We start from the raw sequence: 12,683 nt of genomic DNA, 5'->3' as shown, positions 1-12,683 counted from the left end.
GTGAAGATCAAATGAAATAATGATTTTAAAGTGCTTAGTACAATGCCTGGCACATATTAAGCATTATATACATGTTAGATTCTGTTGTTGTCGTCGTTGTCATCATCACCATCATCATCATCATCACAAATTCAAAATTGGCAAACTTTATTTAAAAATGTAAATGCAGCCCCTTTTTAATGTCATCACTTAAGAAGTAAGACAAGTTGCCAGAGAACCGTAACTGATTTAGAAACACATGTGTTGTTTGGGCCCAAGTGAGTTAGATACCAATTGATTACTACATTTGTGCTCTTCCAACCTCCTTATTTTACAGATGAAGTAGGAAAAGCTAGGTAATTTGTCTAAGATCATGTGGGAAATGAGCAGCAACCAGGATTCTGACCCAAGCCTCTGAGCCCAAATCTGATGTTTTTTTCACTCTGCTATGTCACCTCTTTATTACTGTATGAACCTTTTAGTTCTAAAGGACTTTTATTGTTACATATATTTTATGTTTTGGGATACCAATCCTTATTTTTTCTTAATAATCTTACAGGTCCGTCACAGAGTGGTCCAGGGCCTCAATATCCCAATTACCCACAAGGACAGGGTCAGCAGTATGGGGGGTACAGACCTACACAGCCTGGACCACCACAGCCACCCCAGCAGAGGCCTTATGGATATGACCAGGTAAAATTACTATGATTCTATTTCAGTTGTTTTGTTTTCCTTTTTATTAATACTGGCTTTTAGTTTTGAGGGCTTCATTTGCCCTCTAATATTCTTATTAATATGTTATTAAGAAAAATCTATTACATAAAAGCCTCATTGTAACATATGTTATTTTTAGTTACCATAGCCTGTCAGTTCTTCCTTTATGATATCTATTGCATCTATTTGCCTACATTTCCAGTGCTATTACCCTAGTTTAGAAGGTTGTCACCTTGCACCAAAATTTTTAAAAAGCTTCGTAACTAGTCTCATGAACTCCTCCAGTGGCTGCCTCTTTCAGCACATCTAACATATTGCCATAAAATTAATCTACCTAAAACACTATTTTCTTCATTTTGCTTTCCTCGAGAATAATGTGCAGTGGCTTTTCATTTGTCTATAACCAGAATTCCCTGCCTTTTTTTTTTGAGAAATGTCATTTTTTGGGAGGGGAGGTATTGACAGGACACAATGTTATTTATAAATTGTTACTTTGCTGATATAGCCTGTTTCTCTCTACCAAACCGATTTGTAGTGGGGAAAGGAAGAGTGGCCAACAATTTCCCACATGCACCATCTGCCTATTGGAAACGCTTACATGTCATTGGAATGGAGGCCATGTTGATAGCTACTAGTTCTCAGTTTACCTGGTTGATATTAATGATCACTGTCAACTAGTTGGAAAGCTTTAGCCTGCAGGATAATAGTCCAAATTGCTCAGTATGATATGTTAGCCCTCTATCATCATCTGGCTTTATTTTAACTAATTCTGTTGTCCATCTCTATCACAAGTCATATGTAAAAACAACAACAATAATAATGAACATTATCTAACTTTTTAAGGTTTGAAAAGCACTTTTTATATATTATCTAATTTTATGTACAGTTATTCAGTTCTTCTTTCTTGTACCTACCACTCCCCTGAACCCTTCACACTCTATTCTTATCCTTTGCCCTTTCTATATAGAATGAATGCTAACTTATCCTCTCTAAGTTTATATGAAAATATTAATTTTTTAAGGCCTAGCTCAAATTCCACCTCTTCCATGTAGCCTTTCTAAATAATTGCAGATTATATTAATCTCATCCTTTTTTGAACTTGAATAGCTGTATACTGTCTCACGTTATTATATGATTGTTTTATATGTATAAATCTTACCTTCTCAGCAAGATAGCATACCCTTTAGAGATGATCAATTACTTACTATAATTTAAACCACATAGTTGGTGCGTACTTTTAAACTTAATAATTTTAATAGACTTATATTATATTTAATTAGTATATCCTATACAGAATTGTACCTTCTTTGCAAGGTTCAGTTACTGTTGTTTTTCATTCTTTCTCCCACTTGTGAACACTAATAGAGACAAGGAGAGCATGGATAATCCAAATAGGCAGAAAGAATAGCTTTTTTAACTGGTGGTTAACTATTTTACCCCAAATCTGCCAAAGTTTTCTAAGTAGACAGCTTGATTGGTTTGAATTTTATCTTTCTGTTTCCTTTCTTGTACCTTGTGGATGGTACTGGTAAGAAGTAAGATGAACTCAAGTTATATAGGAAGAAAAGAAGCAAGAAGCTAGATAATCTATCTAATGAGCTCCTTTATTCAGTGAAAAGAGCATTGGATTTCGATTCAGAGGACCTGAGTTCAAATCATAACTCTGCCACTTTCTATGTGATTTTTTTTTTTATTAAGTCACCATCTTTGGCCTTAGTTTAAATGAGGACTTGATGATTTCTGTTGGCTCTTCTAGCTCAAAATTCATGCTTCTATGAAAACTATTGATCTTGAGTGAGTAGTATCTGTAGCAGTTGGAACTGGTGGGTATTCTCTCCTAAGAAACAGATTGCTGCCATCCATACGTCATCTTGTGGACTCTTTTCCCTGTTCTCCCATTAAATCTTACACAGGAGGGTCACCAAACATTGTGGCCTGTATTTCTTTAGTCACCAGTTATATAGTATGGAGCAAATACCTGTCAAAGAGCATCTGTAATCAGTTCATCTAATTCTGCAGTCATTCATCTTTCTATTATCGCTTACATTGCTTCTTAACTCCAAGTCTTTGTAGTAGTATAATGCCTCAGACTGTTCAAATTCAATCTGTTTTAATACCAACACCCTTCTTTACTACACTGACTCTACATGTAAGTGTAACTAACCCTAATATTAATTAGTTCTGGGAAAAAGTGACCTGAAATGAAACAGTGTTGCAGAGGGCAGAAGATTGGTGCCAGAGAAGCTGAATTCAGAATATAAAAAGCCTTACATGGGTCTTTACAGAGACATGAGATTTGTTAGAGGACTAGAGTAGATTTAAATGAATGGTTCTTGGATGGGGCATTAAACTAGATGCACTAGAAGGAGACTTTCAGCTCCTAAGTAGTTGTGATTTTAAGTCAGGCAAAATGGAAGTGCATGGGAGTTGGTTGGCTGAAGGACCAAAAAATAAATAAATAAATAAAAAGAATTTCTCTTCATCCTGTAAAAGAGGTAGAAAAATTCTTTCTTTCCAAGGAACCCTTAACCTTTTTTAGGTTTTTTTGTTTACATGTTTAAGGTCTAGCTAGTGATGACAATTCTTAGATGAATTCAGTTTTTTGAATAAGCATTTCCTGAATGCCTGCTATGTACAAGGCACTGAGCTAGACATTAAGGATACAAAGACAAAAATACCAAATATGTGCTCCTGACCTCAGGGAGCTTACATTTTCCTGGGAGGAGATATAGTGGTTCTATAGATCAGTAAATAGAAGATAATTTGAAGAGATAAAAAACTGACAACTAAGGTTATTTAGGAAAGATTTTGCAAGAAGGTGGCACCTTCACATAGCCATTGTCCCCACTCCTCAAAATATATCTTACTCAGAGTTGGAGAAGGTACAATAATCCAACTCCCAAGGTAGGAGTTGAAAAGTGGAAAAGTTCTGATCCCCAGTACAACTTGTAGAAAGAAGTTATTTGATTATAACTCAGTCTGGGGTTTCTGGTGCTAATATTCTTTTGCCTTTTCTCTATACTCAGTCATTCAGTAAACATTTATTAAGCATCTACTATGTGCCAGACACTTTGCTAAGTGCTGGGCATTATGGGACAACCAGTGTATTTTTGTATTTGCGGATACTGGGCAGTTTAAATATCCTTAAGGTATTTTGGGGAGGTTGGGGGTTAGAGGAGGGCTAAGTGGAGGTAAATTCTTTTCTCTGATGTTGGAAAAGCCAGCAGATGACCAACTAACTCAGAATGTATGCTTCTGGATGACAAGAACTGTTATTATTTTTGTATTTGCATTACTAGTACTGAGCACAATGCCTGGCTCAAAGCAAGCCTCTTTGTACACTAGACTGTTGCTAACAAAGACAATCCTTTTATTAATGAATAAAGTGTTTTTACATATTAGTGTGATTTTTAACAATCGAAGTGAAAAACAAAGATCCTAAATGAACACCTAAACTTTCCTGCTGTCTTGGACTTGGCTTAGGGAATTGATAATAAGAATTAGCTAAAGAAAATTATACTGATTAGAATGCCCACTGTTAAAGAGGGGCTTGATTATAAATTATAGTAAAAATCTGACATTTATCATACAGTAAGTTTATACTATAAGTTACAACATACCTGTGATTAAAATAATTTTACCACCATTTTATATATAAGGAAACAGGCTTGAAGTTTAAGTGACTTATCTCACATGAAGGTGAAAAGAGTTGGAGCTGGAACCACTAAGCTATCTGACTCCTTATACCTCACCCTGTTTTTCAGTATATTAACGATGTCATCAGAGCAGCTTTTGGTAGCATGCCTGGATAGTGATATTCATCCAGATTTCCTTTAAGAATGAATGTATCTCTTTTCATAGGAACATTGATGTTTTCAGGTTAATAATATTCCATTTCTTAAAATACAGAAGTATTTCAGTTCTACAATACATTTTTTTTAACCTTTACTGATTATATGCTTCAGATTACCCTACCCATAGGAAGGAGAATCTGATGGGTTTCAATGACTAAAAAAAAAATTTCTTAGGTTCTTCAACATAGAGTTGGAAGGGGCCTCAGAGGTCATCTGATTTAACTCCTTCATTTTTTAGATGAGGAAACTGAGGCTTAGGGAAGTTAAATGACTTACACAAGTAATAATCATCAGAGACAGGATTTGAACCTTTGCTCTTGGCTCCAGCACCAGCTACTTTTAGTTTACCATATTATCTCCCTTATTTATTTAGTGATTATTGGTATAGCACTATAGTAGAATTGAGGGTGTGAAGGTACAAATAAGGCATAGACCCTGCTCTTAAGGAGCTTACAGTAAGAGAGAGACATAGACAGACAGAAAGAGAAGAAAGAAAGGAAGGAGGGGTGGAGAGAGTGAGATGTGTATAGATACCTGTAATTCATGGAAAGAGGTGATAGAAGGGGAGTGGGGCAAGGTCAAGATTTGCCTGAGAATAATTTAAGGAGGAAATGATCATTTGTACCTTAGAGAGTAATGGAAGGCAGAAAGTGACATTTGAATTGTGCCCTGAAGAAAGGGAAGGACTTCACACAATAGATGTGAGATGAAAAGGATAGAGTTCATTCTAGTCAAGGGGGAAGTTTTGAGCATAGATATGGAGTCAAGGAAAAAAGAACTAGACCCAGGGATAAGGAAGCAGGAATGCTGAAAAAGTGAAGAGGAGCTAGTAAGGGAAATTTGGAAATGTAGCTTGAAGCATATTTTGGAGGGCATTGAATGCCAAGATCATAATGTTAGTAATAGGTATAGATATGACAACTAGGTGGTATCGTGTATAGAATGTTGGGCCTGGACCTGAGTTCAAATCCAGCCTCAGACGCTTGTGTGACCTTGGGCAAGTAACTTAACCCTGTTTGCCTCAGTTTCCTCATCTGTAAAATGAGCTGGAGAAGGAAATGACAAATTACTCCAATATCTTTGTTAAGAAAATCCTGAATAGGGTCATGAAGAGTTGGACGTGACTGAAATGACTTAGTCGGTGGTGGCAGAACCAAAGAAACGGGCCCACTAAACCATATGTAAGGATCCCTGTGGGTCACATAATGACTTAGAAAATTATGTGTTTCTATATTTCTTTTTTAAATAATATATCAACACAATAAAATCAGATAGGAACTACATTTTATCTGGTTCAGGCTGCAGCCTGCACTCAGGAGTTTTGTTGGCCCCATGTATTCTGTGTTTGACATCTGTTCTCTGAATGTTTTTTGAGTAGAGGAGCAACACCACCAGAATAGTGGGTTTAGAAGATTATTCAAGTAGTAATATGCATTGGGGTTGGGAAATCTAGTTAGTAGGCTTTTAAAATAGTCCAGATAAGAAGAGATGAAGACCAGAAGTAGTGTAGTTACAATGAAAATGGAAAGGAGTGAATAAATGTTGTAGAAGTAAAATTGACAAGATTTGGTATCTCATTTACTCTTGGAGAAAGGGAAAATTCAAAACGTTGAACACGGATTTGAACTTGGGTGACTTGAAGATGTTGATTTGGCAGTGTTCAGTGGTTTGTGGGAAGGCCCACTCCTTCCCTCTCATCTTCTTTCTCCCTCTTCCACTTTCAGTTAATCAATAAACGCATAAACATTTAGTAAGCACATGCTGTGTGCCAGGCACTGTGCTCAATGCTTTCCCTTGATTATAGGAATTTTTTTTCCTCCCTTTTTCACCCCACCTCTTCCTTCTTCACTCTTCCTTCTCTCCCCTGCCCTCATTCCTCACTTCTTTGATAAGGGGAGAGAAGAGTCTACCCCCTGGGTCACAGTAGCCACATGCAAGAATCTCAACATTCTCCTCTCCTGGATTGCACTCCTTTGTACCTTTGTGTCCTTTATTCTTTGTTGTATAAACCATCAAAACAGAATAGCCAGTCTGTGTATCTGCTGCTGGGCAAGGTAGACCTGTTTCCTCTCATGTTCTTCCTTCAGCTTGTCTGTTTTTTCCTGAGGCCAGTGCTGCTTTTAGTTTTTTCCAGTCCTTTCCTGGTAGTCTACCCTAGCTTAGAATCCTTGCTCTAAGCCAAAGATCCACACTGCCTCACTTTGGTTGTGTTCTCTTTTAGTCCCCCATGGTCCTTCATTCCTTAACTTTTATGACCTAAAACTTTCCCATCTTCTGGGGTAACTCCCCATGCTGGTTATTAAGACCCTTTTATCATCTAACTCGTTATCTTCTTGATCTCCCTGTCAGGAATCAGCATGTAGAATAATTTAAAAAAAAAATAGTACTCACAGTTATTGTTTACTGGTTTCTTTAAAAATTCTTCTTAGTCAACCTGTGGATTTATGTTTTATAATAGGTCTATGTTCCTTTCTGTTATATTCCATTTTCATTAGGAGCATACAAAATGCCACCTGCATTGTGGATTATATATATTCTGTTTGTTGGACCAATAGTCTGGTAACTGAACTGTAAATTATAATGTTTCTGGGCGGAAAGTATTCCAAATTCCAAGCACCCAAATTAAAAACAAACTTTTGGAATACAATTTATCACAAGTTGAGAATTGCATATATTAATGTTATTTAATTGCATGCTTTATTATTATTTATATATTGTATATATGTTATGCATATATTTAATTGCACATATTAATGTTACTTAATTGAATAGTTATTAAGTGTTCATAGAGTGATAAGTATTAGATGAAAATAGTTAAAAGCTGTATTTAATCATTAAACTCTTTTGTAGATGACTTAGATTAACCTAGAAAAATTAAATAGTTCTAAAATTTAGTCTTTCTTTTTTTGGGAGGAATCCTCTCATTTTCTTGTTCCCTAACTTGTACTCCTACCTAGGGAATGAGTTGTGAAAGAGTGTTTGCACTGAAAGAGTGGCAAGTCTTTTTTGGTTAACTTTGAAAGACTTTTCATTGTTTTTAGATATTTTCCTTTAAAAAAAAAATCTTAGACTTTTTACTGTATGACTCATATTCAAATACTAACTTGGCTGTAGATAAGCTTATTACCTATGCATTTCCAGTGGTTTAGCAAAGAAAACAAACTTTTGCATCTAGTCCTGAATATGTAATAAATTTTTATCTGAGTAAAAGATTTAGAACTTAAATTTTTATAAATGTTTTAATGTGATGCATAGAAGATAATATTTACTTATTGCAACATAGTTTCTATTTTATCTTTTAAAACTAATAAGGCAGAAAGTAATCACTGCTGTAATATTTTCTGTATCCTTCTAGGAATTGTAAATCTTTTAGGATTGTTGTGATGCAACAGTTCTTAAACTATACAGCTTCACAATTATTTGTTTGGCTTAGTTGACAATTTCTTGCATATTCACAATTCTCAAAATAATTTGCAGTTAAATAGACTTTCAAACGAAATTCCAAGGTGATTCTGCCCCTTCAAGTATAAAAAAATCTTGATTCTCTAAGGTACAATTTTTTATTTGTAGTAGGATAAATCTTTTTAAAATGAGCTGTCACTTTTACTTCTTTGCTCCAACAGAGGAAATGGTCAAACCTATTATCTAATTATATTTAAAATTTTATTTTTTAGGGTCAATATGGAAATTACCAGCAATGAAAAAAGTACTTACATTCCAGTAGCCAGTATCTATTAGCAGCCATATTGTCACCTCAGCACTGTGGACACCTCCCTGTGAAGAAAATATTTCATTCCGTCTAGTTTTTGGAAAAATCTTGTGGATAAATGACTGTTTTCCACTAAGCAGTCTTTATGGGCTAGTTGTAAAAAGGCTATAGTATCAAAAAAACCCAAAACTTCTGATTTCACATCCTTACTCTAGATGGCAACATTGGACAGAAAATACAACATAGCCACTTTGCAATGATTTTAGAACTGTGTTTCAAATGGCCTGTTACAGACTGAAAGGTGTGAACAGCTTTGTATGTTTATGAAGGTTAAGGGAATTTAGTACTTTTCCACAGATTCTTTTGTAAGGGGAAGAGGGAAATGCACACTTTTTACAGCAGCAATATTTTGTATATTATGTTTATTTCATATGCAAGGCAGTATACTATGCTATGGGCAGGATCAGAAACTCTCTGTTAATGTGGATCTGAGCATGGTAAATGCTTGATTGGGTTGGTCTCAAAATGGTGTAACATAAAGATAAAGGTGAGGGAGAAGACAAAGCACGCCATATGTCCGCTGTTCAGATCTTGTGTAGGAAATTTGAATCCCTGTTATCTGTAAGATAATCAAGGACTATGTGATACTGTTTTGAGTAAAAAGAATACAGTTTTTAAAAGCCACCTTGTTTTGTGGAGAGAAATCTTTTTGTAAAGATCATTTATAATACAGTTTAAAATGTGAGGCAATAACAGAACTACTTTGGGTTGGATCTGAGAAATCTTTGGTAATAGCTTCATGTAAATGAAATGTTAATCCCTTCCTAAGAGCAATAACAAAACAAACAAATAGACCAAAAGTATTAATTTTACCTGTTTTGAAATAAGCAGGGGGATACCATAAGTGATATCAAGGAGAGTTTGATTTAGTAATTTTTTTTTTAAACATTAGATGGATAATTGGTTTATAATTTAGCATAGGAGACTTTACCCTTATCTCACTTTCTTAATTGAGAGTAATATCTTTAGAAAGGGGGCATTTTTGTGTTTGTCTCATTTTCATATTGGTTAATATAAGACCAAGCAATGTTTAGGAAAACATTTAATGGTAAAATATATATATATCAGGTTTTGTTGTGAAATGCATTAAAGCCTACAAATGTTGCATGTGAGATAGCAGCAGTACCTTGTTCAATAGCATGGTACCTAGTAGTTATTTGAGAACACCCTATCCCTAATAATTTCAGCTAAATTCAAGGATAATATTGATTTGTGTAGGAATCCATGCATTCATGAGTTTTCAATAACAATTTTGCATTTATAATTTGAAAACACAATTAGCCTAAAGGTAAAACACCATTTTTATCAGTTGCCTATGCCTTGGAAGGGGATAATCTTTATTACTGAATTTGTCTTTTCCACTTCTGAGAACTCAGTGTATGTGATGCCATAGCATTTGAATGAGATAAAACGTACAGTGTACTCAAAAGGAGGAATTTAAATTCATTTGTTTTAAAAGGAAAAATTTTTTTTCTTTTATTAAGTTGGTCAGTAGGAAATGTACATCAAGATTTGAACAGATAAAGCATGAACAGCATTATTGTGATTGAAGTGCTTGTAGGTTCTGTGCCAATTTTCTACCACTGTGTACTTCATTGCTATTTAAAACTGTATCAACTCTAACAGAAGAATAAATTATTTGTGATTTTAATTTTCTCATTTGTTTCTTTAAATTAGATCTCTCTCACTCTATTGTCTCGCCTAGAGACTTTGCTGTGGGTTTTTTATGTAAGTTGGTCCAGTAAAAGCAAAACTGTATTTGTATTCTAGGACTTTATCAAAATTCTCTTGCCATGCCCAAGTTAATTAGAATTAACTGTTCAGTAATCAGCATGTTGTGTAGGCTGTTTGTTACAAAAATCTTTCTCAGAAAATGAAGTCCATGAGGCTATAATCAAGATGACTGAATTAGATAAATGAGTCGAGGAGACAAAAATGTGCTGAACCCAACCTGGTGTAGATATGTTATCTCATTTGAAATAAGCTCAACTGACATTAAGAAATAATTTGTCTTGCCAACCCATCTTCTGTTGTCTTATTCTCCTTTTAATGGAAACTAAAATTGCAATTTTAATAAGCAGAATTTCCTCTAGGACTTCCTTCCTGGAGACTAGTGCATTTGCAAGGTTTAATTGTTTTATAACGGTCCTATTTCGTAAAAGTTTTTAATTGGTGGTGACAAAAATTACCTTATTCCTTTGATACCTTGTTAGAAGAATAACTTAAGCTGTAGTCTCCTACCAAATTTGGTACTCCCATCTAGATTATATATTTTGAAAATGATATTTTTGTTTTATTTTTTAAAAATTTATGATAACAGGCAAAAATTTCTGTCCTATAAAGATATAAAAGCAAAATAAATAGTATGGGCAAAACCATATTACTAAAAACAAAAAATGAATATAGATCAACAATTTGAAAATTCAGTACTAGATTCTTTGAGAATTAAATTGTTTCTTATTTTATCATGTGGGTTTATGGAAGCAGATTGAAACTATTGAATCTTTTGTCAAACAAACTCTGCTATTGCCCATGTAGATCTGCTACTTGAGGAAATGGGGAACTTCTGGAAATAAGCATGCATAGTAGAGTGATATAATGGAAAACAGTAGACAAGGAATCAGGGGGCCTATCACACATTTCTTGTACTGAGGAAAATAGCGTTCAGATATCTTCATCTGTAAAATGAGAGGGTGGGACCTAATGAGCTCCCTGGTTTCAGAATGTGAGTCTTTTTCTTCTCTTATTGCTCTTGCTAGGATTTCTAATACAGTATTGAATAATATTGGTGACAATGGGCATAATAATCAGTGTAAAGTTGTTATTTGTTTTTGTATTAATTCTTGGAATACATTTAATTCATGCTGCTCCAAAATCTACTTGGGAGGGGCAGCTAGGTGGTGTAGTGGATGGAGCACCGGCCCTGAAGTCAGAAGGACTTGAGTTCAAATCTGGTATCAGACCAAACACTTGACACTTTCTGGCTGTGTGACCCTGGGCAAGTCACTTACCCCCAATTGCCTAAAAAAAATAAAATAAAATCTACTTTTAAATAATAACAATTGAAATGATTGGATGGGAGAGAAAATTGTGATTACTGTAATTGAAGATGTCTTTTTTCTTAAGGAACGCTTACAAGATTTGAAAAGTTTTTTTTTTCCCCAAATTGAAAGGAGTTAGAAATTTTCCATAGGGAGTTTATTGAAGAATGTTTGTTGTTAAACTCAGGGAGATTATTTTGTGCTTTCTAATTAAGAATGCAGTTATCTCTAAAGCTGAGCGAATGCTTCTATATTAATTAATAATAATAGCATTTACATAGTGCTTTAATGCAAAGCTTTTTACATGTTATCTCTTCACAACAACTTTGTGAGGTAGATGCTATCATTAATGCCCATGTTACAGACAAAGAACTGATTCAGAGTTAAGTGATTTGCCTAGAGTCACACAGCTGGTAGTAAGTATCTGGGGCAGGATCTGAACACAGATCTTACACCAACAGTGCATCCACTCTACCATTTTCCGATTTGCCAAGAAGACCTACGAAATGGGAGTACGTGGATGGGGTAGGGAAAAGGGTGTTTTTTTAACATATGAACCTCTTCATGTGTGTGGTGTGGTGAAACCTATGAGGGCCCTCTTCTTAGAATAATGTTTTTAAATGCATAAAATGAAATACATAGGATGACAAAGTAAACCAATTATATCAAAATATAGTTGTCAAAATAGTTTAAAAAACAAGTTCATGGATGCCAAATTAAAAACTCCTGACCCACAGCATGGTGTAGAGGAATAGAAGCCAAATAGGAGATCTAGATTCTCTTTCTGGCTTGGACATTGACTTCTCCAGGCCTCAATTTCTTCATTTTTCAAATGAGGGCATTGGATTATGTGTAATCTTCTCTATTTTAAAAATAGATTTTTATTAATTATTATTTTATTATTATTTTAATTAATTTTTATTATATTACATTAATTTATTTATTTTTTATTATTTTTATTAATTTTTTTATGTTTACATGGCCTAAGTTTTTTTTCCCCTCCTCTCTCTCAGAGCCAATCACTTATAACAAAGAACTAAAAAAAAAAAAAAAGAGGAAGAGGAGGAAAAACTAGCAAAAATAAATCAGCACATTGAAAAAAATCTGGTATCTGTCACATGCAATGTTTCATACCCATGGGCCCCGCCTTTGCAAAGGAGAAAGGAGTAGGGTGGAAGGGTGGGCTATATTTTCATACCTTTTATTTGAAGCCAAGCTTGTCCTGTACAATTCCACATTCAGTTTCAGTTGTTTTATAACTCCCCCTTTGCATTGCCATAGTCATGTATATTGTTATTTTGGTTTCACTTAATTCACTTTGTATCA

At 34.6% G+C, this 12,683-nt stretch overlaps 1 protein-coding gene across 4 annotated transcripts in view; it reads left to right on the top strand.

Annotated features, from left to right (window-relative positions):
• LOC114054116 (protein SSXT) overlaps nucleotides 1-9,967 on the top strand; it is a 94,821-nt gene extending 84,854 nt beyond the window's left edge. For all 4 annotated transcript variants that reach the window (XM_027877244.1, XM_027877247.1, XM_027877245.1 and 1 more), the window contains 2 exons: nucleotides 539-672; nucleotides 8,222-9,967. In XM_027877244.1, the coding sequence (XP_027733045.1) occupies nucleotides 539-672; nucleotides 8,222-8,248 (161 nt within the window). In that variant the 3' untranslated portion in view covers nucleotides 8,249-9,967. The remainder of the gene's footprint in view (nucleotides 1-538; nucleotides 673-8,221) is intronic.
• Nucleotides 9,968-12,683: the final 2,716 nt, after the last annotated feature.

The sequence above is a fragment of the Vombatus ursinus genome, unplaced genomic scaffold (assembly GCF_900497805.2).
Source record: "Vombatus ursinus unplaced genomic scaffold, bare-nosed wombat genome assembly UNPS02014812.1, whole genome shotgun sequence".
Lineage (NCBI taxonomy): Eukaryota > Metazoa > Chordata > Mammalia > Diprotodontia > Vombatidae > Vombatus > Vombatus ursinus.
This window is presented reverse-complemented; position numbering and strand designations above follow the sequence as displayed.